Here is a 25,200-nt window from a genome sequence, read left to right as displayed (position 1 = left end):
CTGGATACTAAAGCAATGGGACATGGTACCAAATGTAGAAACAGACGTTGTTAGCTTTGTTTGGCTGTAATTTAGAGATTTGCAGTGTTATTCTCACCACATTAGTGACACTCAGGACATGTATGGAGTGCAGTGTAACTGTAAAGGTTGTTGGATTTATGATGCAGTGCTTGTTTACGACATGAATAAAACCTGAGCCGAGTGTGAGGATAATGACCCAGCTGGCAACACATTGTTAACTTACTGTTATACAGCTGTTTTCTTTGTATTCTAATTGAATCTAAAATGATTTCAACTGTGAACGATGACAGGTTATGTTATACGGCAGATTCAATGGAGGACATCTTAGATCCATGGGATCATGGAAAACCACAAGGAGAAGTTTGTCAATCTGGGTGTTAATCTCATCGTAATTAAGACATTCAGCTCAACCATTGTCGAGGTTATTTGGGCGAAGAGGGGGGGGGGGCATCAGTCACCTGCAGCTTTTCCAAATCACAGAAATGATCTAAAATCTGATTTTGAATCCATCCGTCATCAATCACAGCACGGAGTCCTGTAGAAATGCCTCCAGCTGTTTCTGTGAGATTCACACACTGGCACCAGTTGTTCGTACAGCAGTGAACGGTTGTCGCTCTCTTTCAATGTAGTAAACGCTGGAGAGGTCGTTGCAATGATGATGGAAGGTTTTTGAATTGCCGAATTTAAAATGACATGGCACACGTGCAGTTTTCTTTGCCTGCTGCCTCTGCACTACTACTACTATTCAGGATCAGGATTTTGGTTCAACTTTTAACAATGTTGCTCACAATATGAGAATATTAACACCCAGAGTGATGAATTCAGGAATCTGCCCTTGTCTCTGAGCAGAGTTTCTTGAACATGTTCGGCGTGTCGTTCTTACAGCATAAGTCTGCATGCAGCTCTCCATCTCAGCCTGAGTGAGCGTGTTGCTCTCTCTCTCTTCGGGGGGGTCAATCCACGATTCCCTCTTTTTCTTCGGCTCGAGTCTCTCTGTGCTCTTGCCTCTTCTTCTGTGTCGCAGTGATGTGCTGCTCTCAGGCCCAGAAGGCAGCGGTGCGGCGCTGGCAGCAGCAGCGGCGGCAGCAGCAGCATTAATTATTCCTTCAGCCCCACCTGTCGCTCCTCCACCCGACTCCTTCACATCATGGATGCCGTTATCGTCGTCGTCGTCACACATCTCAAACACGGAGGCGGGGTCCATTCCTTTTTCCACCATCGTGGGGCTGCCGTCCTCCAGGAAACTGGTGTCAATGGGGGGCCCACCGCAAACCGGTCTCCTGTCCACCTTAACAGCAACAACAACAGATTAGCGACACCAAACAACACTATTTATGTGAAAGTGCCACAGTACAAGCCTATTAACACTTCCTAAATGCATGTTACCACACAGGTTGTACCTTCTCTATGAAGCTGACTTTCCTCAGCTTCAAACCGCAGTCAATCAGACTTTCCTCCTCCGTCTCTCCTTCGCTGAACCTCCCGCTGTCGGCCTCGTCCTTCTCACCTCCCTCCTCCTCGTCGGGCACCCCGCATCCTCCGTTCAAACACTTCTTTTCCCTGAGAGAAGTTGAAGGAACCGACAGGCGGTCAGACACCAATGTGATGAGTGTGTTAACCGCTCACGGCGGTGTTCTGTCTGTTCCCTCGGTGTCCGGCTGGCAGACGATGTCAAGCGCAGACAAAGTGGCGTTGGATTTGAACGTTGCGGTGCTCGTTTACAACATGTTTTAAAAACCTGAGCTGAGTACGAGGAGAACGACAGTCGAGCACAGGTCTGTTTGTTGTGACTAACACATCGAGCGTTGGTGTGAATGACAACTGTGAACATTTGAATGTCGTCCATCACACTGACCTCATGATAAAGTGTCAGATTTTCTTGCTTCAAATTGCATTGGACTCATTTCATCTCTTCTTGACAAGCGTACACTTTAATTGTATCAAAGTGTATGCATACTGCATTAAATAATTAAATGAGAGTTTCAAATAATGGGTTTTCTTTACCTTCTGTCTAGCTGCCCCAATCCGGGCCTGGTGCCCCTCAGTCCTGGTCCCGTCATGGCCTGATCGTTGGGAGAGGCCTGGGCTTTTCCGGCCGCCAGCCGGCCGTATTTCAGCAGCACCGAGAGCAGCAGGTCCCACAGCGCTCGCAGCGTGAGCTCGCCCAGCTTGTGGCGCTCATACAGGTAAGGCTGCAGCACCTCCTTCACATTTTGAAGGAACTGGCGTATGATGAGCAGAGTGGCCAGCATCTGACGAGGATACAGAGGGAAAGATTCAGACCAAAAATGTGCAGCGACGTTAAGTGAACATCGCGTCTAACTCATTGGAGCATTTAAAAAGACACGCGTAGGATGCAGGAGGTGGGAAAATGGGTGGAGAGGGCACGGTAAAAAGCTGAGAAAGCAGTATAACATGCAACATATTGGACAAATCAATCAAAACACAATTTTGTATGCAGACCTAATCCACAAAAAACTCCTATAAAAGGCAGAAAACTGCTGCTGCATGGTTCTCTATGAATTAGAAATGTCATCGGTTACTAATTGGGGCCCAGGAGTGCCATATGTTTGAAAGGATCAACAGGGAGCAGTGCAGCCGCAGTTTTCCTGATAATGTGATTCACTGTTGAGGTGCCCTTTAACACGACTGAAATAACATTTCTGATTGATGAACATGGCCTTTCCGTTACACTCACACCTTGCCGAACAAACCCTAATCACACACAACGTGAAATACAAACGAGCTGAAGTTGAAGGATAATTCAGGTTTATGACAGATACAGATGTTTGAGTATGTTTCCTGATCTGGAGCTTCATTACTATGGATAATAACAGTGTACTCAACAAGTTAAGGGATAATTAACCTAAGCAGTCAGACCTTCATGCAGATCTTAAACAAACCCCCATGATTGCAAAATGTACTTTATTTGTTAGAAATAGTCAAATTATTATCACCCAAACTATTATTCTCATCTTTTTGAGTAAGCTGATTATTTATTTTATTTAAACGGTTTATGTTTATAACCTTTGTAATAGTATTACTGCACCCGTCTCTTGACTTTTATTGGAGTAATGTTGCTTTCTTACCAGATCTCAGAAGGTTAATACAGAGCCCTGATAGACTTTGTTGGCCTAAACCTTGTGAACCCGTGTTGTTAAGACCTGAATCATCCTTCAAACACTCAAAACCAAGTCGTGAGTCCGTGTTCATCCATTTAATATACTCACACGGAGAATTGCAGCATCACAAAGCTCACTAGCGGTTATTGGCTTCATTATGAAAACACTTGTTTCCAAGTCAAATAATACTGACGCACAATATCCCTGTTATGCCGACACAAACACACAATGACTTCCCGACAAGAACATGGACAGAAAGTTACTTTCAGACAATAAAGGGAGACCTCAGAGAGAAGATACTGATCTCCCACTGCGACAGAGTTGGACACTAGTGTTTTTTTTCAGTGTGGGTTTTGCGTAGTTTTTCTTACCTTTGAGGAAGCTATTGGTTTCTATTTACCTTCAGAAAATCAGTAAGAAAAATCCTGTTTGCTTATATTTTAAGTGCTATTTCCCTCTTGTTTTGGTACGCAGTCTTGAGCAGAAAAGTAAATATACTGTGGCAAATATTTGCAGAAGCTGGGCTGCACTGGTTTTTGGGAATCAGACATGGAAGTCAGGCGATGTTAACAGAATATGACAAGCTCAATGAGGCAGCACTCTGCAGAGAGTGTAACAGAAACTGACAGACAGAGAGAGAAGTGAGGTTTGAGTGGTGAGAGTTGTAACGGAAGAACAATTCACACAAACTGCACGGAAGGAAAATGCAAAAAAAATAATAATAATCCACATTGATGCCTCATCTTCATGTCAAACACAAAAAAATGGCGAAACCACTCAACTATTGTCACTAATAATGTTGATCATAAATGCGCGTGAGAAGGGTACAATTTGTGTCTCGTTCAGTCAGAAATCAGAAACAATCATCTTCATACCAGACATTATCTTTGCTTTTGAATCTTTTTCAAGCTGCGAGGTTCTTCACCAGACAAATACGATCAAAACACACACAATATAATGCTGCACGAAGCCGGTTGGTAGTTCAAGTTCATGTCACGGTCGTCTCGGAGCATGCGAGGTTAAGACCGTCGGCTGTCGGCTATGAGCCTTTAGACCTCTCGCCCAGGCAGTGGATGCACAGGGAGCATACTTTGGACCTGAGTAAAGCCCTGAAGAACCAGGGAACAGAGACCACAAGCATCTGGATCTTGAGGTAGAGGGAAGGCAGCATATTGACCCGGACCTGCCGCTGCAGACTCCTTAACAGAGACAACACCAGCAGCATCTTCCACAGACGGACAAATGGACGAGATGTGAAAAAAAATGGACGTTTATGGAAATCAATGCACGTGAGCAGAGAGAGCAAAGCGTTTGAGGACGGGAGAACGAGAGATGTTGAGGGCCAAACGAATTGCTGAAGCGAATGTGTGACAGAGGAAAACATTAAAACTGGGATGTTTCTTACCTCTTTCAGACGCTCCATGTCTTTGAGGTAGAATCCAATGTAAAAAAGGCTGAGATAAGAATTTACAAACTGAAACTGCAAGACAAAGAAATGCCGGGTGTCAGGAAGAAGAACGTTGTGTGAAACGGACTCTTTTGAAAAAGTTTCCTCATCACGTGAGGAGTATAAATATTACGTAGAAAAGACACTCACAAGAACCATTTTGATGATGAGATTTTTCTCATAGGCACTCTGGAGTCTATAGTTTTCTGTGGAGAAAAAAGCATGCCTTACCACTCATACATGTAAAATACATACAAGAGATTCCTAAAGATTACTCTGATGGAAGCTAATCTTTTTCAGATTATTTGTATTATCTTGTTTATGTCGTTCTTAAATGTGGAAGCTTGACTCTCACCCATGTCGTTGAGCCAGCAGGCGATTTTCCTGTACACCTCGTCACATGCAGTCACAGTGATAGCTAGCATGATTTTGGGGATGAAGCGAGCTAGCCGAGGCATTTCCTTGATCCCCATCACAAACTCCTGCAGAGACACAATTACAGCTCTTTACTTATCTCCTCAGAGAAGAAATACACATCATTGTGTTCACTTTTGGATCAACATCCTGAAGGAAAAGGTGTTTTTTCTTTGCTTTCTTTATATCAAGTTCTACCCATAGCATGACAAATGTCTACGTTTAACAGGCGTCCTGCATCAGTACATCCACTATTTAAATATATTTCATGAAACTAAGGAAAGACAGATGCAGGGTGAGAAGATTTTTACTATTATTGCTCCATTTTTACAAGCAGAGCACGTACGAAACCGACGCTGACAGCTGACTGACCTGCAGCTCGAAGCAGATGAGCATGACCAGGAAGACAAAGCAGAGACAGAGGATGCAGATGGGCAGGCTGACCAGCCACCTGAATACACGCCGCCGCCACGGAGGATAGTGGAACTCCTCACAACCGGTGATGGGACTGCAGCGCTTCACTCCCTAACCGAGAGAGAGAGAGAGAAAGTATGAAAAGGGGTCGGGAAGAGAGAGGAGAGGAAGAAATGGAGATCGGAGTCAGAGTTTTAGTTTCTCTCACCCGGAACTGAGGCCGCGGTTCCTCCAGGGATTCAGACGGCGTGTCCAGTGTTCCCCACTTGAACGCCAGCTCGGCGCCCCTCCTCTTCCAGCGCTCCAGAAACAGAGTGGCCCACACCACGTTGAACAGCGCAAACACCACACAGCAGATGTCACGGCTCGTCTGAAAGCAACACAAACACACCGGGGTGGCGATGATTGTTCGGTGGAGGGGATTTAAATTGTTTTACGCTGCGATGGCATCCCCTCCTCACCTGATCTGACTCGGTGAGCATCCACAGCACAAATCCGATCACAGCGGGGTATAACATGGAAGTGGTGTAGAATCCCAGCCAGGCAAAATACATGGCAATCTTCACACCAAAGTAGTCACAGATATCATCTGTAAATGACAAAAAAGAAGAAGGATGATATTATATTCGTGTAAGGATAGCATGAGGACAGTCTGACACCGTTTTTGTGAGATTGTTCTATCGTATTCGCAGTTCGCCAAAAGTACTTCCTTTTGGTTCTACTGGAATGTTATGTATGTGTTTGTGTTCATATGTTTTGTTCAGCCGACCTAAAGGCTGTTTCTCGCAGACCGCCTGGACCCAGGACTTCATCAGCTGACTGAGGATCCTCTGCTCGTGGAGAGGAAACACCTGCTGGATCACACCGCGTGCACTCAGCTCCGGGACTGCAGAGAATAAAGAGGAAGCACAGCATCAAGCGAGTTAAAAAAAATAAAATAAACCCCCGAAAATGGATGGAAATATTTCCAAAAAGCTGCCAAAGAAGTTCCTTATAGAATACTATAAAAAGGATGCAACTTACTAATTGGCTGGCCCTCCAGGAAGTTGATATTATGAAGCACCTCGCCATGTTTGGCCCGTAGATTGTCCAGCCAGTACTTGATGATGCTCTGCCTCTCCTGCAGCCACCGAGAGGAGGGAGGAGTCAACACAGGCAAGACACGGACAGCACATTTACGTGCGTGTGTGTGTTGTGTGTGTGTGTTTTGTGAGCGTTTCGACTCTGACCTGTGAAGTGAAGAAGCACAGCTCGCTCTCGATGTTCTCGTAGATGTAATCCTCCTCACAGGAGAAGTTGCGCGTTCCTCCGCCGAACTCCGGCTTCACCCCTTTCCTCAGGCCCATGTCCTCGGCTCCTCGCAACAAACTGGGGGACAACAATGCAAGATTGAGTGTTACAGAGCATCAGATGTCTTCTCCGAGTCCGATTGTTCAACACTGGGGGGGGAAATGGTCAATGGTCTATAACCTGGGTCTTTGTTTTGTAGTAACTCCTACCAAAATATGGTTTGTATCTTTGTAAATGTCATCTTTTGGGCCTCTGGACTGTTGTCTGGATGACACAAAGTGGTTATTATTAACAAGGAAACCGTTGCAATCCTATTTAGCGGGACACATTTCTATGAGGCATCAGCAGAGAAGGATTGTCCTTCATATCGTTAAAGTCATGTGATCTCTCCTCTAATGTTTTAACCTCATCAGTCGCTTCCCATCAGCCCTTCCTCCTCGTCTCCTCTCCTCCTCCATCCTCCTTTCTCCAGCTGCTCCCCCTCCTCTCCACATCACTCTCAATCCACCTTTCTCTTTTCATCCTTTTGTTTTTTTTAATCTCCCAGGGTCCTCTCCTTTGTCTCCTTCTCCCTCTCCTTTAGCCCTTCAACCCCTCCTCCCTCCCCTTCTATCCTTCCCAGTAGTTTTGTGCTGAAATCGCAGTAATAATGCAACGCCACGCCCTCTGTACCCTCCAGGCGGACAGCTCACCTCTCTCTGTCACACACACACACATACACACACACACATATATATATATATATATATATATATATATATATATATATATATATATATATATATATATATATATATATATATGTATGAAGTTTATGCACACATATGCAGGAGTGCAGCTTAGGTGGGCCAGTAACATCCATCCATCATTCAGCTCCGAGCACTTGGAGGAGCCGTACAGTGAAGTACAATCATCACCATGATGGATTACAACAGAAATGTGAGGTGTAAGCTTCTGTATCACCGCTGAATACTGCTTAGCGCGCAGCCGTATGACAACAGAGGTCCTCGTCTGAGAAAAGAAACAGCCTGTATCCATTTGAACCAAGTGTTTAGTAATCTCAGCCAATAAGGTGGAGCGCTGCGTCTGCCATGAATTTGGAAAAGATTTCCCTTTTATTACTTAATCTAACAACTTTGTCGCATTTTACACTTGCTCTCTCCAAATAATCTGAGTCTTAATTTTGGGGAGTCAAAGGGAATGTGTGGATAAAGCTAAACCTTGTAAAAAAAAAAAATTAAAAAAAGAGCAGAATACTGCAGAGGGAACTGCACGTGAGCTTTATGCTAATTTATCAAATATCTATCAGGCGTAATGTAGAAACTCAGCAGAACAGAACGGCTGTAAATTTCCAAGTCAGAGCTGAGAAATGAGTAATGGATTGTATGTCAGCTATGAAAAGAGGAGAAGGACCTTAACCGTATAACACACTTCACTATGGTAATTCATGCAATTGTACTGTCTGAGAGTAGTAGTTTTCAAAGCAAGAACTGGAGACTAACACACAAAACAGCACTGAATCTATGACCTCAGCTGTTTTGATCTCAGACCAAGATGTTCCAAACTGAATAAACAGGAGGATAAAGCCACGGCATTGCAGTTGATAATATTAAAAAGCAGCCGATAGTTGGCAGTAAACACTTCTGGAGCCCTCGGCTGGGTTTCTCACATCGGAAGGCTAGGAGCATTATCACTGATTTAGTATGTAAAGATAAGGCGAGTTTGGGAGGATCTATTACTTTATCTCTTTCATCACATGACGTGTGTGTGTGTGTGTGTGTGTGTGTAGAGAGAGAGAGAGAGAGAGGGAGAGAGGCTTCTTCTTGTCACACAGCAATCGTTTCACTTGAGTATTTCATCTAAAACCCACTGGCACACTTTCAGAAAGCACTCTCTCCATCCTCCTACCACATTACCCTCTCTGTTGTTTATCTCTTTGTCTTGCTACTTCACTCCTTCTCTTCCTCTCTTATTCTCTCTTGCATCTGTTTCTATCTGGCTCTTCTTCTTCGTTCCTTCAGGCCATCTGTCAATTCTTATTCCATTCGTTGGTAAAAGGTTTAGTTGAGACTCAGAGTTGTTCAAGAGGCTCGTTATTACACGCACAGTCAGCAGAGAGGACTCCACGTTTGTCAAGTTCATGAATGCCGTATGGAACAGCAAGTGTCACCCTAAACCCTTGGATTGTATATCTCAGTATTTATACACCAAAGTCAATGATGAGATTAAAATGACCCTGGGCTCGTCCCCAATTCCCCTGGAGATGTTTTCAAAACAAGAGGCCATGTCTTGGCAGTGTAATCAGAGCAAACGCAATCCATACTGTTTGGTCTGACGCTAACCTTTTGCAAAACTTTAAATAACCTGCAGCCGGAGGCGGTGCAGCGATGCTGATGGAGTAAACCAGGCATCACGGCAGCCTCGCTACCGGTTCACTGTGGAGCTGCTGTGTAGCCCGTTTAGCTGCAGCTAAATGTAATAATAATAATAATAAACAAAGCTACTTTACACTGGCAAAGAACAGACTCCAGTGGTAACATTTAAAAATACCTCAAACTACTAAAAGAAGCATTTATATACTGTAATATTCATTTTTCATACATTTCGTCCATCTTCATTGTATTTCACAGACAATAGTTATTCTGATTTTAAAACAATACATAACTGTAAGTACGTTGCTATTGTGGATTTGTTACCTTTTTTATTACTGTTTATTTATATTACTAGTTTTTTATATATTTCTCTATGTGTCTCTTGTCTGCACTTTACTGACTAATAAAGGAATATTGTATCTTATCTTATGTCTACCTCCTCAGGATATCTAATAGAAGTACAATTATTTATTGATTAATTGGTTGATAAAAAAAATGTACTGGGTATACTTTTTCTTCATTAACGTTGTTTGGAGTCATTTATAAATAAAAAATTACAAACGTTTACTTGTTCTAACTTCCCCCGCCGTGAGGATGTGCAGCTTTTCTCTGATTTATATCATTTTTAATTGTTAACAGAATATTTTTTGGAACTGTCTATCAGACAAAACAAGATATCTGAAGATGTCACTGAAACTTCAATTCACAAAAACATGATTATTACAAAAATGAGTATTGACAGATTCATTAATAATGAAGTGACCACTCGGTTACCGCCATATATATATTCACCAATAAGCAAATATAGAAATGAATGACTAAACTGTGTCTGCAACCTTTGGAGGGAGGCCTTACTTCTCATACGTAGCGGTGACGAAGAACGCGTAGACTCGCGTGTGCTTGTGATGTCGTATCTGGATGATGAGCTCTGGGATCCCCAGCCGGATGTGGTTCAGTAGCCACAGCAACGTGTGGTCATCTGTAGTGTCTGTGACAGGAAATGAAACATATAAATACTTTTTTTTTTCAACAGTACCCACGCATTACCGTTCATGGGAGCTGCCGGGAGAACTCCCACAGCCCTGCACTATTTATTCTTGAGCAGCAGCTTGGAGGTTAAGACTCGCACTAACAAACACTTGAGAGCGACTCTTCTTCTCTGCTTTCTGAGCTCAGAGATTCAAAGCAGTCATAAAACAGCTTCTCTGACCTTCAGTTTACGGCTCAGGAAGTTAAGTGATGAATGTACGAGTCATGATCCTCTTCTTGGTTATTAACAGTAAGTGTATTGATCCTGACGAGTACATTTTAAAAGTTCTCTGCTGCTCAGTGGTCGGTTGGGATCTCTGTGTTCGTAGAGACAGATAATACCTCTTTAAATAGAAGTATTGCCTTCGTCCTCGCCTGGAGCGTGAGAAAGTAAATTCACAGCTATAATTTATCAGATCAAATCATAATTTACGTTTTATGGGGCTTCAGTGCCCGTTGGAGCATTAAAATAAAAAGGACGCTTCATAAGGCTGCATGTGTTTTACTTTACCAATATTTAGACTAAAAGAACAAAGACTCGTCGCATATGTTAAGAGCACATTCAGGTGGAGATAAGGTTCGACCTTAGGCATCTTTTGTGATGGTTACGGCATAACGTCAACAAGAGTCCTCACAAGTTTAGAAATACAAACATGTGAGTGTGTGTGTGAGTGCTTGACCTGCAAATGTCATGAGGACATCACAGTTCTCCGTGGGCACCGTTTTCATCCAAGACTTATGAGACATGATGTGTCTCCCAGCCTGCAGCAGCCGCTTTCCAAACAGCTTATCTGAGAGAGAGAGAGAGAGAGAGAGAGAGAGAGAGAGAGAGAGAGAGAGAGAGAGAGAGAGAGAGAGAGAGAGAGAGAGAGAGAGAGAGAGAGAGAGAGAGAGAGAGAGAGAGAGTCACCTTTTTAAAGTGTACGGAGAAATAACATTTCCTGCAACCCTGCATTCAAAACTCGTAACCCGGCCGCCCGGACACACACGCAGAAAGACACACACACACGCACACGCACACACACACAAAATCATCCCTCTTGACAGGACAGATTTAAATGTCACGCCCCCTCAGCTCACAACATGAGACTGACGGAGCTAATCCTGCCGTGCCAAGACCGCAGGCCACACACTGTCCACACTCCATGAATTGTCACACACACACACACCCACGGACACTTGGCTCAATCAACTCAACACATGCAAAGTGAAGCTGTTTCTCAGTGTTGTCTGATGTTCTGAGTCTCAGGAACGCCCCAAATATGAGCCTTGAATAGTTTAAAGATCACAATACTTAGAAAGATGGACTATGAATAAACAGCCTCCTGTGAAGAATGACGTCGTCTTGTTTCCTGAGGTCAACAGTACACCAAACATAGCTGCACTGTAGCACACACAGTATGTCCATTCTGACACAGTCTCCCCTACTGCGGCCGTCTGAATGAAGATAATATATATCTTCTCGGCTGGGTAGAGTTACGTTATGGAAACATTCTTAAAACAAGTGCAATTTTTGCATCGAGGCTCAAATGATCTTCATTTTTGACACCTCATGTATCTGTCACTGACCCACTACTCTCATATTCCCACTGATCGGCTGTTCAGAAGGACAGCAGCAGCAGCAGCGAGCGACTCTGTAACCAGTTTAACCCCCAGACTCTACTCAGCTGTCAGAGGACAGTTTGTGAAAAACCATTTCCCGGGTCCTGAATAATAAAGACGGCAGCCTGGAGAGAAAGCCTGTCCCACAGCAGCGCTTTTGTCACAGACACGAGGCAACAGAAGAGCTGGGAAGTGGTGTACTTCCCAGAGATGACACATAAACATGTTAAGAATCCCATAAATCATCCATTGACATAGTATTTGTTTATTCTTATGTATTTAAAAACAGTCAAAAGAGACCAAAATATATCATCTTGTCAATGTGCATCCCAGAACTGGATCCCATTTTTGCTTACACGGTTACAAAAAGTGAACGCTAACACACACACCCTCACGAGGGTCAAGGTCATGGCGAGCTGTAAATTTAACCAGGACTTCCAACGCTACAAGCACGATGCTGTAAATCACGCAGTGCTGTGTGGGTCCAAGAAGCTCCCGTCACATAAAACGCATAATTGTGCTGCTGCTGAGTGTGTCCCTCTACTTCCTTGAGTGGCGTCAGGGAGGGAGACGTCATGGGGCTTCCCAGAAACCAGCCGCGTCCGGGGAATAAATACTCGCTCCATGTTTGCACATACGCACTGCACCAACATGCGGTCGACTTGCTTTGTCCCTATCAATATTTTTTCCAACTTATTAAGTGGAATTACTACTATTTTGACTTGAATGCAGTGCCCCCGTTGCCTATCCAACCATGAGGCTGTACTTGGCTGCTCACTTGAGTGTTTGTTCTGTCGCGTTTAATTAAAGTCCATCATGTTTATTCTTACCAAATAACCAAAATAATAACCTCATCGGCGTAACTTAGTGGCCGGTATTCCAATCATAAAACAAACCAATGTTCCTTTTCTGTTGCAGCACTGATAGATAGATAGATAGATAGATAGATAGATAGATAGATAGATAGATAGATAGATAGATAGATAGATAGATAGATAGATAGATAGATAGATAGATAGATAATTACTTTATTGATCCTCTAAGGGAAATTCAGGGTCTAAAGTAGCTCAAGACATCACACAACATAATATATACACACACACGATTAAAAAGGATTGTCAAAAAAATTTAAAACACACATTATTTGAAGTTGGGCCCATAAAACGGTCAAAAACTGTTTGCTTTCCCACAATAAGCAGCACTTGACCCCAATGCCTCTCCTGATTATTTAAGTCCGACAGCAGTATAGCAGTCGGCCTTGCGCCCCCCAGTGGTGGGAGGTCCAACATACCCAAAACATGCAAAATGGCCGTTACAACTATTATTTAAAACCAATTATCACCCAAATCTGCAGTAACCTTCATCCCAGAACATTTGATCCATTTTGGATCAATGTAATCTCCGCCTCATGTGCAGCCAGTGTGCGCAGCTGTTATCACTTATCAGGTAAATAGCTGTAATAAACCGACTGTAAGCTACCTGTATGTCACCAACCACAGTCAAATAAAGTTAGCAACTGGCTGATGAAGTTAGTTATTTAGCATTAATATGTTTCCTTCAGAGGTTCGCAGAGATCAAACCAGCAAACTACAGTAAAAAGACGGATGTATTGCTCTGTGTCTGCTGTCAAATGGTCAATGTTGTGTTCTGGTGCCCTAAAAAGTAAATTATTGCAGCTTTAAAACTTGTCTTAACATACATTTTCATAGTTTTGCCACTGTTTTTTTGTTACTTAGCTGTTCCTCCAGACTTTAATGTGAATGAATATTGACTATTATAGCTTCAACTCAGATCGTATTCATTAGCTTTGTATCACGGCTTAGCTACAACACTGTTTTAACAGTCCGCTTCCTCCTCGTCTCCCTTGGTTGTCATCTTAAATGTTTTATATTCGTAAAATAAAGTCAAAAAGTCATTAAAGATACAGCGAGAATGCCTCCCAAACACATTTGGCAGAAGATATTTTCTATCAAGATAAATCAAAACACATTAGTGATACACACTTGAACACACCTAGACTTAAACGGTAGCATTACTATTTAAAGAATCCCTCTTCAGTACTTACAAAGAGGTTGTGACAACTTAATCTGGTTCCACAACGCTCTTCCCCTCTGAAGAACATTTTCAAACATTGAAACGGGTCAAACAGGAAACAGCGCGAGGTATTTTTTTACTATTTAATCTCGAGTGGTACTCCTAGATACTGAAATCTGACTGCCCGGTCCGCTGCGCTTGAGATGAAATGCTGCAGGCGGTGGTGCGACATGACAGCAATTCTAATCGAGTCCTGTATTCATCGCTGAGGGCAACGCACACAGCAGACACACACACTCCTGGAACAGCCGACAGATTGGTTTCACTGCTTCAACAATGCTTCAGTTTATGAGCCTCAACACTGAGCATGTGTTCAGATCTTTTGCATGCATTCGAGTGTTTGCATTTGGTTAGGAAGATAGATATTGATTCATACATCAAGGCCATCAAGGCTTCACCAGACTACACAAACAGACCATCTCTCAGCTGCCGTGGGGGAAGGTTGCTGTCACCTTCAGGGGAAGTAGTTCCCTCAAAGCAGCACACATGAAACAGCCATAACAGCCATTAGGCTGTTTATTAGCAGCATCAGTACGGGTTTTCAGGGTCAATGTGAAGTAAAACATTAGCAATTTAAGATATGTTTCTGGCCACCTGGTTAATAAAAGGCAGATATTCACACTGTGTTTGGTCTCCACCAGCTCGAGAGGGACACGTGTTGGTTCTGAGCAGGAAGCTTTTTCAAAATAATGCTGATGAGAGTAGAAAGTCTGAACCGAAACAATGAGCTGAAAGGAGCTGTAGTGCTGCAGAGCTGAGGGGAACTGCAGTCAGGTGAGAATGCATAGTTTGTAAATGCAAGATTGTCGATAATAAAATATTGATTTAGCTACACGTCGTTCCCTGAATGCACTAAATAAACCCACCGTCTTGATTTTGAGTCACAGTCCATTACTAACAATCCTTTTTTGAAACTCATTTGCTTCTCATTATCCCTATCTGCCCGTTCTACGATTGATTTGACAGGGTAGCAATTTGCATTGATGGCTTTTATCCAGGTTTTACTCATCAGTGTTCCTGAATAGACTGAGTGCCACAGATATTGTATACATGTTACATTAAAAAAGAAACGTTTAACTTTAAAATTCTTAAAAATTGCACCCAGTTTACCTCAATATGTTCATTATAGCCACGTTGGGTAGTCTGTAAATACATAGAAAAGTGATCCCAAATGTTTATGTTTGCAAAATGACATCCAACAACACACCGAGAAGACAAAGCGCTTATCACTTTCCTCCTTTCATCTCTTGTCGCGGTGTTAATCATCTCAGTCAGAAACCAGGGCATCATCGAGCGCGTTGGCCCAGAAGTAGCAGTGATACAGATGAAGCCTGAATTACTCACGGCCTTCACAGGGCGACGCCTGTTTCAGGGCTGGCACTTATCAGACAGCAGCCAGTCTTTCTGCAGGCTGTTTATCTGTCTGTGTGCACACAGGTGTGTGTCTGTGTGCCTGTGTGAGAGTTAGATACAACGTGCTCGATTAATAGGAATTCAGACGACGCACTTAGAAGTGAAGGTCACAGACTAAAGGAAAGACTTTACGATGCACACACTGTCTTCGCTGCTTTCAGGACTCTTCTGATAACTCTCAGGGGTTAGTAGCACAAACCACATTGGTTAATTCATTTCTTACTCACTTTTGGTCAGTGGAAAATATTCTTCTTCTAAAAAAAATATTTGGTCGACAAATAAACAGACATAAACATTGAATGTGGATATTGCAACGATGCAGAAATGTGCCGTTATCTCGTCCTCGTGCAGACGGTTAAGGGCCTTTGCAACTGGGAGAATGACGCAGCACACCTGTTGCTGACTGGAAAAAAACGCCCTCGCAATATTGCGTAATACAGAGCAACCATTTTGTAAATGGGAAGGAAGAGCAGAGCTGGGGGAAATAGCTGAGTGATCCAAGACTTACAGAGAAGACGAAGAAATCATAAATTAACTGCCGGTCAAGTCTATCAAGGCAGCAGACATACATAAAAAAATATATTTATATATATATGTATAGATAAAGATATAGAATACTTTTATGAGCCTTAAGACAGTTGCGACAACATAGTGAAGCTCTGCAATATGCTGCAGAAAGAAAATGTGTCCGGTAAAGTGATGACCTGCAGGCTCCTTGTTTTTTTTTCTGAAAATCAATTCGGTGATTAGCAATCGCTTCAGTGTTTTGCATAGGAGCCCCTCATTGACACTTACTGCAGCTACTGTACATTACACCTGCCTTGTTCCTGACACGCTGCACTTGTAGATGTAAAACATGACTTTCAACAGAATAGATGGAACACCACATGGTATTAGCAGGATAATAACAGTAAGATATCATAATGTATTATATGCATCTTGAGAGCCCATCTATTATCTCACCGTCTGGGTTTAGGCTCGGCTTAAAGGTCCCTTGTTTATTTAATCAAGTATGCAATATATTTGCTGAGTCACCACCGATGGTGTCGGGTTACAGGTAATCAAGTGACCGCTTCACCTGAGAAAAGCCTTTCTTAGCAATTGTTCACATTCGCATTAATGTGAAACTAAAAAAAGAGAACACCAAAGCAATATGTGGGTAGGAAATGTGGAACATTTTTGTTATTTAGTTTGGGTTCACATCACAAATAAACTAAATACTAAAATACTTTTCCTTGGCTGCCTATCGTGGATCCGCTGGAATCATTTAAGAGACTAAATGTTCCCCCTTTCTCAGTTTCTGAGGCCTGCAGAGTAAATTTACCGCACTGATGTGATGCTGAGGATTTGTACTTTCAAATGCACCTCGAGAAAAAAAACATGTCTTTTCTAAATATGCCGCCTGCCGTGTGTGTTTCCTGGGAGGCTGGAAACGTAGACAGGGTTTCTATCTTTTCAGCGAGCCAGTCCAACACAGAGGCAGATAGAGAGGAGCAAACAGACATAATATAATAAAAGCCAGACATACTGACTTAACTCTGCAGAGACAAGGAGGGAATTTAGCAATAGAAAATAAGTCAGGAAGCATTTTTATTATCACAACTCCTGAGTGTGTGGATGAAACACATGACCTATTAGATTGATTACATCAGTAAGTGGGGACAGAGAGACTAATCGGGTTCAAACACCTCAACAATTTCCTTAATTAGAATAATTTCCATCCCTGACTCTGTGTATCGCCATCCTGAGCTGAGTGCACAGTTATACAGTCACCGACAGACAGCGCCGCTTTTAAACCGGTGCACAAACTCACAAAACACACACGGAAAATACAGATGAAAAGAGTAAGACGGTAAAACAGACAGAGGAAAAAAACAAAACATCACCGTACGAGAGGGTTCAACGACGACGTGCACGCTCGTCATTAAATCTCGCGGCTGAAATGTCTGGAAAAAAAACCCAAATCAGACCGTTGCACCTGTGAAGATTATGTGAATCAAGTTTTGGATTCTGCAACTGCAGCCTGCATGTCCTGAGGGAGGAAAAAGCAAACCTCAACCCAACGTTCCTATTATCTGTCTCCTCCAACTTCTCCCTCCCTCCCTCTCTTCCTCTCTCCCGCTTCCTCCAACTTCCAAACACTGAATCGCAACAACCACCTGCAACCTCCCAATGCAAGGTGCACAGTCTGCACACATTTTGGCACCAAATTGACAAACACTCCCAATTCCACATTGCATTCCTCTTTTCCACGGGCAGCTGCACACACAGATGTGTTTTGGATTTTATGAAAGGCCTCTCTTCCCTTCGCAGCAGAGCACTCCACATGTCTTTTTTGTTGCTTTCTTTTACCTAAGTCTGCTCTCCTCTCAGTCACTCTATATACTTGTGTTGCTATCATTCCTGCCTCTTTCTCTCATCCCAAATCCTCTCGCTTAGCCCCGCTGGGCAGAATCTCTCGGTCCCTCCTTCTCTCCATGCGTTTCTTTTTATCTCTCTCTCAGCTCTCCTGCCTTTTCCTCTCACCCATGCTGTCTCAAGAGGTATTTGTCATCACTGTGGACATGCTCATATGGATGATGCCTTCAATCTGGGCAGAGGGAAAGAAGGGAGTTGATGCTTGGTAGTGACACAAATAAACCTGAGTTAACAAAGTGCAGATGCTTCAGTGCCAAAGCATGAACACACAACAGTGTTGTTTGCAAAAGAAGAATTTCTGCCTTTGGCATTACAAAAAAAAGGAAAAACTGACAATCAAAGGACTGAACGTACATACAAAAGATAAAGTTACAGGTTTCCTGTCAAAGACACATTGCATTCAGCTTGGCTCAATATCAGCTGTGTTGTGCATTTTTGAAGAAACATGAACTCAAAACTATAAAATATATAAAAGTTAAAAATCAAGTCTACTATAATTAACATACTTCTTTCTCCAGACATGTATAATCACTGCTGACATCGTCTTCGTATCACCGGTGCTTTCAGCTAAACGCTAACATTAGCATGCTAACATCCTCAAAATGACAATACTAGCATGCTGATGTTTAGCAGCTAAATGTTCGCTGTGTTTATCCTCTTGGTTTAGCATGTTAAAACCATAATATTTGCTAATAATTAGCTCAAATGCTCCATTCATGCAATATTAACACAACAGGAAGAAAATAAGAGAACGTATTTGATTTGAGATTTGTCATGCATTTGTAGAGTGAAACCAAATACAAAACAGTCTTTAGCTCTTATTCCCTGAAAGATTTGATTGGATTTAACGAGTATGAGGGCTTTGTAGCCATGTTGCTAGTGGTTTATCCATGATTATATAGTCACCAAGTAAGCAGGAGATATCATAGCGTTCAGAAATTCCTAATATCTCTGACTCAGAAAGACAAGTCGGAGGATAGTGTGACACATATTACATCTGAGGATGATGTGAATGTCCATAGTTTTGCAGGTTTTAAGTCATAAATCAAAGTATTGGAGCAAAGTGGTGGACCACGCTGCTAAAGTTGCTATACCATCACTAGAGGAACCTGCTCTCAGATAAAATAACCTGTATATGATGTAAGTATATGATGTAACTGAGATTATGTCTTTCTTCAGGCGCAGATAGGAGGTGTCTGTTCCACCTTTGTGACAAATGGGATGAAGATGTCAATGCTGGTGGATGTCAGAACTCGGGTTTCCTCATTAACAGGCGCAGGGAGGATAATAGGGGCTCGTCCTTGACCTCAAAATAACAATGATTACATGTGATACTCGAGCCGCCCCGTGGCTGCAGGCCAAGAAAAGGACAAGAGAAGACCAGAAAAGAGCCACAGTGCTCACGCAGCAGAATAGTTGAAGTATCACTTTTCTCTCCATCCCATCTTCTTTCTCTTTTTTCTGCCTCTGCTCCTCGTTTAATTTGCCTCCTTCGCTTCCTACTCTCGGTCGTAGGTATTTCTGAGTTAGCTAGTTAGTGTTTAATGAGGAAGATTATGCAGTCTGCTATGCAGACAGGTAACAATCATGAACAGAATAAGAACTCAACACCGGCCAGTTGATGCAGACTACAGCATCAGACCACCACAGGCTGGTTATCTAACTGGCTGAATTAAGCATTGTCACAGGGGGGGGTTACAAATTATGAATAAGCGAGTAGTGGTGATGAATATTGTGGGGTGAATAGCAACCTTTGTGGAGCAAAAAAGACCTTCTTGTTGAGTAGTGGACAACTGCCACAAGGGTTTTCTGATTAACACACAGAACAAAAGGGACAAGGATTACACACAGCGACAATGCAAACACGTCCTGGTGGTCATTTCTGTGTTGTGTGGAGCTTTAAGGATCCCGACAGCACCACGGCATGGTGTTGTTGTTTGATATCCAGATACAGCATGGCCAAATATGTGGACGAAAAATACAGTTTATATTGGTTGCTTATTGTTTTCTTGGCTAGGGTTTGATGCACAGATCAATACTGCTCTTATATCTGTGGGTTCATTAGCTTAGTTTAAGATAAATATGGTATATTATGTGTGTGTTTTTTTTTTTAATTTTACAGATTTAACAAACTACAGGTAACGGGATACGGTAGCAGACTTAAAGCTAGCATTATTTTGTGAAAGCTAATTGAATGATGGGAAGAAATATAGAAATTAGATTGCTGTCATCAAAATTAAGGGGCTCTAGTTTTCAGGAGGTCATTCATGATTATAATCATTAGATAATCAGCCACTCTGGTGTGGTGACAACTCAGTGAGCATCAGGCCGACTGGGTATTTCTATTCACGCCAGAAATGATGCCGGGCACTACGGCAATAGTAGAGGAAGTGATAATAAAGAGTGAATTCAGAGCAAAGATACTGCTGGAGTGAGTCAGTCAGTCGGATGGCTGTGGATTAACTGATCTTTATGATGGTACGATATTCTATTCCTGGACAGGAAAGATGGGAGGGAGCCTCCGAGTCCGATCAATACCCAGAGGAACCAGTGATGATTGTACATAACACCATTCCTCCCATTTCCTTTCCCACACAATGACAAGCAGAGGAAAACATCTTTAATGGTGCTTTGATATTAAAAGTCAATTCAAAAAAAGGCACGCAGCATTTAATTCGAATGTATTTAACGCTGGAGGAGTAGTGCTGTTCATAATGACTGCTTCATCAGAAACTAGTGCAGGATTGAGCTAATTCAATCAGAGCAACTGACTTTACCGTTTTACAAATTTCTACTTACAAAAAAGAAGGAAATCATTACTCTTCTCTTCTTAATACTCTCTTCTCCCTTCTATGTGAATGGAGACAGTTATACTCAGAAACCTTCATGCAGACAACAGACCGTTGGGGAAATTGTAAAACTCCTAACTCCTATCACACTCCTAAATGCAAATAAAGATGTGCCAATGCGGTTTATGTTCCTTGAGAACCAATTTCTTCAGCATCAGTGCACAATCACAGCCTTTTCTAAAGGGAAAGGACGGGAGTAAAAGCTGCAGCGAGCAGAGCACAGTGACCGTATGAGGTTTGTGTCCAACAAAACAGGCGTGTTGCTGTAGACGGCACATGAAGTATATGTTGCTTTGTATGAACAGTAAACAAAAAGATAAGGAGAAAGGAGGAAAAAGAGGGGTTGAGGCAGAGAGAAGCTAAATGAAAGCCTGTACTTTAGTGTTGAAGGCTGACATCAGTCAACAGTGACAGTGTGCAAACATAAGAGCTGGAACAGCATGTTCCCCCCGTGGTTGTAAAAAGGCTTTCGCCACGTTCAAATTCTTATTAAAAGGCAGGGGCCAGAATCTGACTGGACTTTTCAGACGAGGAACAAAAGATGCAAAACTTTACTCAACAAAAAAGAGAGAGGAGTGAAAACTACCTCAGTCCTATTCACACAATCCAACCTCTTACTCCGCTGGTCCAGTCAGTGCAAACTCACTCCGGTTAGGAATGCTTTGTTTGAACGGACAGAACTTTATTCATTAAATTCAACACCAAAGCTCCCAAAGGTGTCAGGGTGAATTATGGGAAATTGATGAGGCAGAAGTTGTCAACGATATTTCCACTTGATTCAATGGTGGAGTCTTGGGTTTAAATACTTCTTTCAGTGTAAATATAAAGTGGCTTTAATGTGTTTCGGCTCATTTTTTAACGTAGTCACCCACAACTTTGTTGTTTTGGTTGAAAAAAGCTCTGTACCTGCTCTTGGAACATTTTGCATCTAAATAGTTGGTCGAGACCAAAACAGAGCTAGAAGAGAAAAATAACAGAAGATATACATTTTATATGTATATTGTTGTACATTTTATATGTATGTACATTTTATATGTATATTGTTGTTGTTGTTGTTGTTGTTGTTGTTGTTGTGTATGTTTTGCACATGTGTATGTGTATATGTATGTGTACATGTGAGTATGTGTATGTTTGTATGTATGTATGTATGTATGTATGTATGTATGTATGCATGCATGCATGCATATGTATGTATGTGTATGTATGTATGTATATGTGTATGTATGTGTATGTATGTATATGTGTATGTGTGTGTATGTGTATAGATATGTATATGTGTGTATGTATATATGTGTACATGTATGTGTGTGGGCCACGGGTGGGTGTGTATGTGTAGGTATGTGTATGTGTATGTATGTATATATGTATATGTGTATATGTATATGTTTGTATATATGTATATGTATGTGTATGTGTATATGTATGTATGTGTGTATATATGCATATGTAGATATGTATGTATGTGTGTATGTATATGTGTGCGGATGTATGTATATATATATATATGTATCCATTCCGCTTGCTTGCATGTATGTGTATATATATGTTTATACTTATTTCTTACTTATGCATACATCTGTTACCCGCTGTTCCTGTTATTATTTATTTTATTTTATCATCTGTGTGTTTAACTTAGTTTACGGCATTGGGATGCTGCTAGTACGACAAAAAATTTCTCCTTGGAGATTAATAAAGTACTTTTCATTCATTCATTCATTCATTCATTTCATTCATTCATTCATTCATATGGACATTATTTCACATAGTACTTGATGTAATAGTTCACACTATGGGATGCTTGATCCCTGACTCAATGCAGTGGTGACAGATGTTGCCCCTGGCAAGACTACACCATATTCTACACCAACAAGAAGAACTGATTAAAAAGGACACAAAAGGGAAAATATTGAGGTGAGAACCCTCTGCTAAGCTCTTATCTGTAATCTACAGCTGTGGCCTCTATGCTAATATATGAGCAGAAAGTGCTGTTTCCCCCCTTGCAGGGCAGGGCATGAGTTTCTCTCTGAACACGTCAGTAGGAGATAAACACTGGAGCCCGATGAGCACCGATTCTGTTCCTCATATGCATTGAACGAGCTCCCATCTGCCCCTCACCGCTACCGAAACAGGATGAATATACAGAGCCACGCAAGGAAAAAAGGTGAAGATTAGCACCTCTCTACCGACCAACCAAATTAACACAGACCTGCTAAATAAAACTAGACACAGGAGAGCGTTAAGACGGAAACAAGAACAAAAGAGACAAAAACGTACAACACAGACTGAGACTGGGTGCTTAAAGAGTCCCTTGCTTCTCATTGACTGGCTCTGAATTGGACAATATTTCTAGTTATCAGCCGCAAGCGAAAGAGCTTTTTTTCCTCCCCCATGTGTTGTCTGTTACACTTTCATGGCTCTTTTAGGATTCTCTCGACACCGCTAGAGAACCTCTCGTGGCTAATGTGGAGCGATTACTACAACTGAGGCAAAAAAAAATAAAAAATGTAATTCAGGCCTCGTCGGTATAGTCACAGAGGATAAAGGACAGGGCGACCGAATGCACTACTTTTCCCTTCAGGAATGCAATATCAGTTACACACAGGAGGAGGCTGGTTATTGACTCTGCTTTGATCCCAGAGAATGGAGCATAAACTCCCCGATAAGGTCTCTGCGACATGCCGCTGCATCAGGAGACAGGCGACACCGACTCTCTCTCTCTGAGCTCGGAGTGCATTAAGCTCTGGAGTGTGCATTATCATTTTCCGCTTACAGTTTGATAATCTTCACGGCTATAAATGGAAGAAGTATACATTTCCAGAGACCGTGGATGAGGATTTATAAGTTGGTTGGCTCGAGGCAAAGATGCATTATGGTTGATATGATTAAGATATCAAAAAAAAAACAGGAGAATCTGGGTCAAGTGAATCACTACAGGCAAGACAACAGCTCATACCTAATGGTAGCTTTGGAGACAGCAGTTACAGGGGGATACTCTGACCTGAAGGTGTCTCATAGTGTGCTAGGCGACATGTACGGGATCGTCTCTACATTTGGAGAGATTGAGAACCAAGCAAACTAAATTCAAATAACAATAAAAGCCCACTTAGCTGTTATTAAACAGAGAGAAATGAACAGATCGTGCTGCTCTTAGCTTGTTTACGCATTTATTTGAGGCAAGAAACACTCATTGTTTAATTGCATAATGGCAGCTCAGAAATATATTGATCATCTCCAAAACTGGCATACATATCCTCCTCAGTGAAAAAAAACAGACAGGCACAAATAGATCAAGCAAGGTCACCTGGATTTACAAGACAATAGGGAAATAAATCCTAATTGTTTTCTCCTGATACCGACTGATACCAGCAGAGAACACTACGCTGTCTTTTCCAATTACTTTTTATCCAACTAATTGGACTCATTTTTTAATGTAATTTAACATGAAGGCAGGGACTCCTGTGACACCAAAAACAAAGTCAACTGCCTACATGACTGAATTACGGTGACAGATGGCGGAAAGACCGCATTTTGACATTGATGAAAACTGTGGATCGGTCACATCATGGCCAACTCATGACCCTCTTTAATAAGGTCAGCATTAGGTAGATGCATCATTAACTCTCACAGAAACAAAAGGTGATGGATTTTGTATATTTACCGCAGCGGAAAGACGAGCTTAGAAATGAAATGAAACAAATTCACCAGTCACACAAACTAACATCTATTGAAATGACAGAAGCATAAACTGCAGAGTTTGCCTTCATCTGACCAGCAGCTACTTCACTGCAACGATCTTTCTAAGGCCAGCTCATATGAAGCGTTACCACAGTAAGGAGCCAGACACTTAGTTTTATCGTTAGCATGAGGGTCTGCTTAATTCTATCATAAAATAAAGAACTGGTTCACCAGAGTAATCTGTTATTTGTGTGTTTGACCATCCAGGTAAGATTAATAAAGCTCCAACATTGCAAGCAGCAAGGTCACTGCACAGAGGGGCAATTTTCCTCTCTCCCTCTCTAATGCAGCTAATGTGCTGCTCACTTATTCTATATGGGGGAGGAGAAATAGAAGATATTTCAGGGGAGCATGCAATGAGGAAGAGGGAGGCAGAGAGACATTAAGTTTAGAGACATTAGAGACAGCACACTGCTGTCATTATATCATGCTGCATTACATTCATCAGCTCCTTCACTAATGAAGCTGTGGGAGGGCACAAACCCAATGCTTCAGTCTGTCTGCCGCTGTGGAAAAAAAGTGTGATGCTTTTTCCTCGCAACACTGCTGTATTTAAAGCAACCTGTGAGACACTGAACCTGACTAAATCTGTCTGAAGCAAAGCTGAGGTATTCTACTGAAGAGCCAGTGAGAGCAGGAGAGACGGGCCCCGGCTGAAGGTCTGTACAGATCTATACTTAATATGTTTTTCTTATGCATTTTGCAGACTGTAAAGTGCACATAAAGCATGTCAAACATCGAGGATGGAGTTAATATAGTATGCATACATGAAAATGGGCCCTTCAGATCCACCCAGTGCCTCAGAAAAGAGCTCCACCATCGAATCAGAATCTTGATGCTGACTGTAATAATGAGACAAAAGTGTGAATTTCCCCGCATGTGGCATACAAAACATTAGTTTCTGAAGTATTTTGGACACGTCCTGATAAGAGAAAGTACTTAGTTGTCATCTCCACACCATCTCATTAAGCCCCAAGTTT

General features: G+C 42.1%; 1 protein-coding gene across 2 annotated transcripts in view; it reads right to left on the bottom strand.

Moving 5' to 3' along the window:
- The window catches only part of ano8b (anoctamin 8b), a 32,714-nt gene that overhangs the window by 4,660 nt on the left and 2,854 nt on the right, over positions 1-25,200 (bottom strand). The window contains exons 1-15 of one of the 2 annotated variants that reach the window (XM_068589575.1): positions 13,777-13,918; positions 10,790-10,900; positions 9,936-10,068; positions 6,648-6,786; positions 6,442-6,538; positions 6,188-6,304; positions 5,880-6,007; positions 5,627-5,788; positions 5,377-5,529; positions 4,946-5,072; positions 4,741-4,796; positions 4,549-4,623; positions 2,026-2,273; positions 1,422-1,581; positions 905-1,309 (exon numbers count right to left, since the gene is read on the bottom strand). In XM_068589575.1, the coding sequence (XP_068445676.1) occupies positions 905-1,309; positions 1,422-1,581; positions 2,026-2,273; positions 4,549-4,623; positions 4,741-4,796; positions 4,946-5,072; positions 5,377-5,529; positions 5,627-5,788; positions 5,880-6,007; positions 6,188-6,304; positions 6,442-6,538; positions 6,648-6,786; positions 9,936-10,068; positions 10,790-10,900; positions 13,777-13,843 (2,178 nt within the window). In that variant the 5' untranslated portion in view covers positions 13,844-13,918. Of the gene's footprint in view, positions 1-904; positions 1,310-1,421; positions 1,582-2,025; positions 2,274-4,548; positions 4,624-4,740; positions 4,797-4,945; positions 5,073-5,376; positions 5,530-5,626; positions 5,789-5,879; positions 6,008-6,187; positions 6,305-6,441; positions 6,539-6,647; positions 6,787-9,935; positions 10,069-10,789; positions 10,901-13,776; positions 13,919-25,200 lie in introns of those variants that run through there. The other variant, XM_068589574.1, reaches the window with a different exon arrangement.

This window comes from Clinocottus analis, unplaced genomic scaffold, assembly GCF_023055335.1.
Source record: "Clinocottus analis isolate CAN_PGR_092001 unplaced genomic scaffold, fCliAna1.0.p SCAF_23, whole genome shotgun sequence".
NCBI classification, from domain to species: Eukaryota; Metazoa; Chordata; class Actinopteri; order Perciformes; family Cottidae; genus Clinocottus; species Clinocottus analis.
This window is presented reverse-complemented; position numbering and strand designations above follow the sequence as displayed.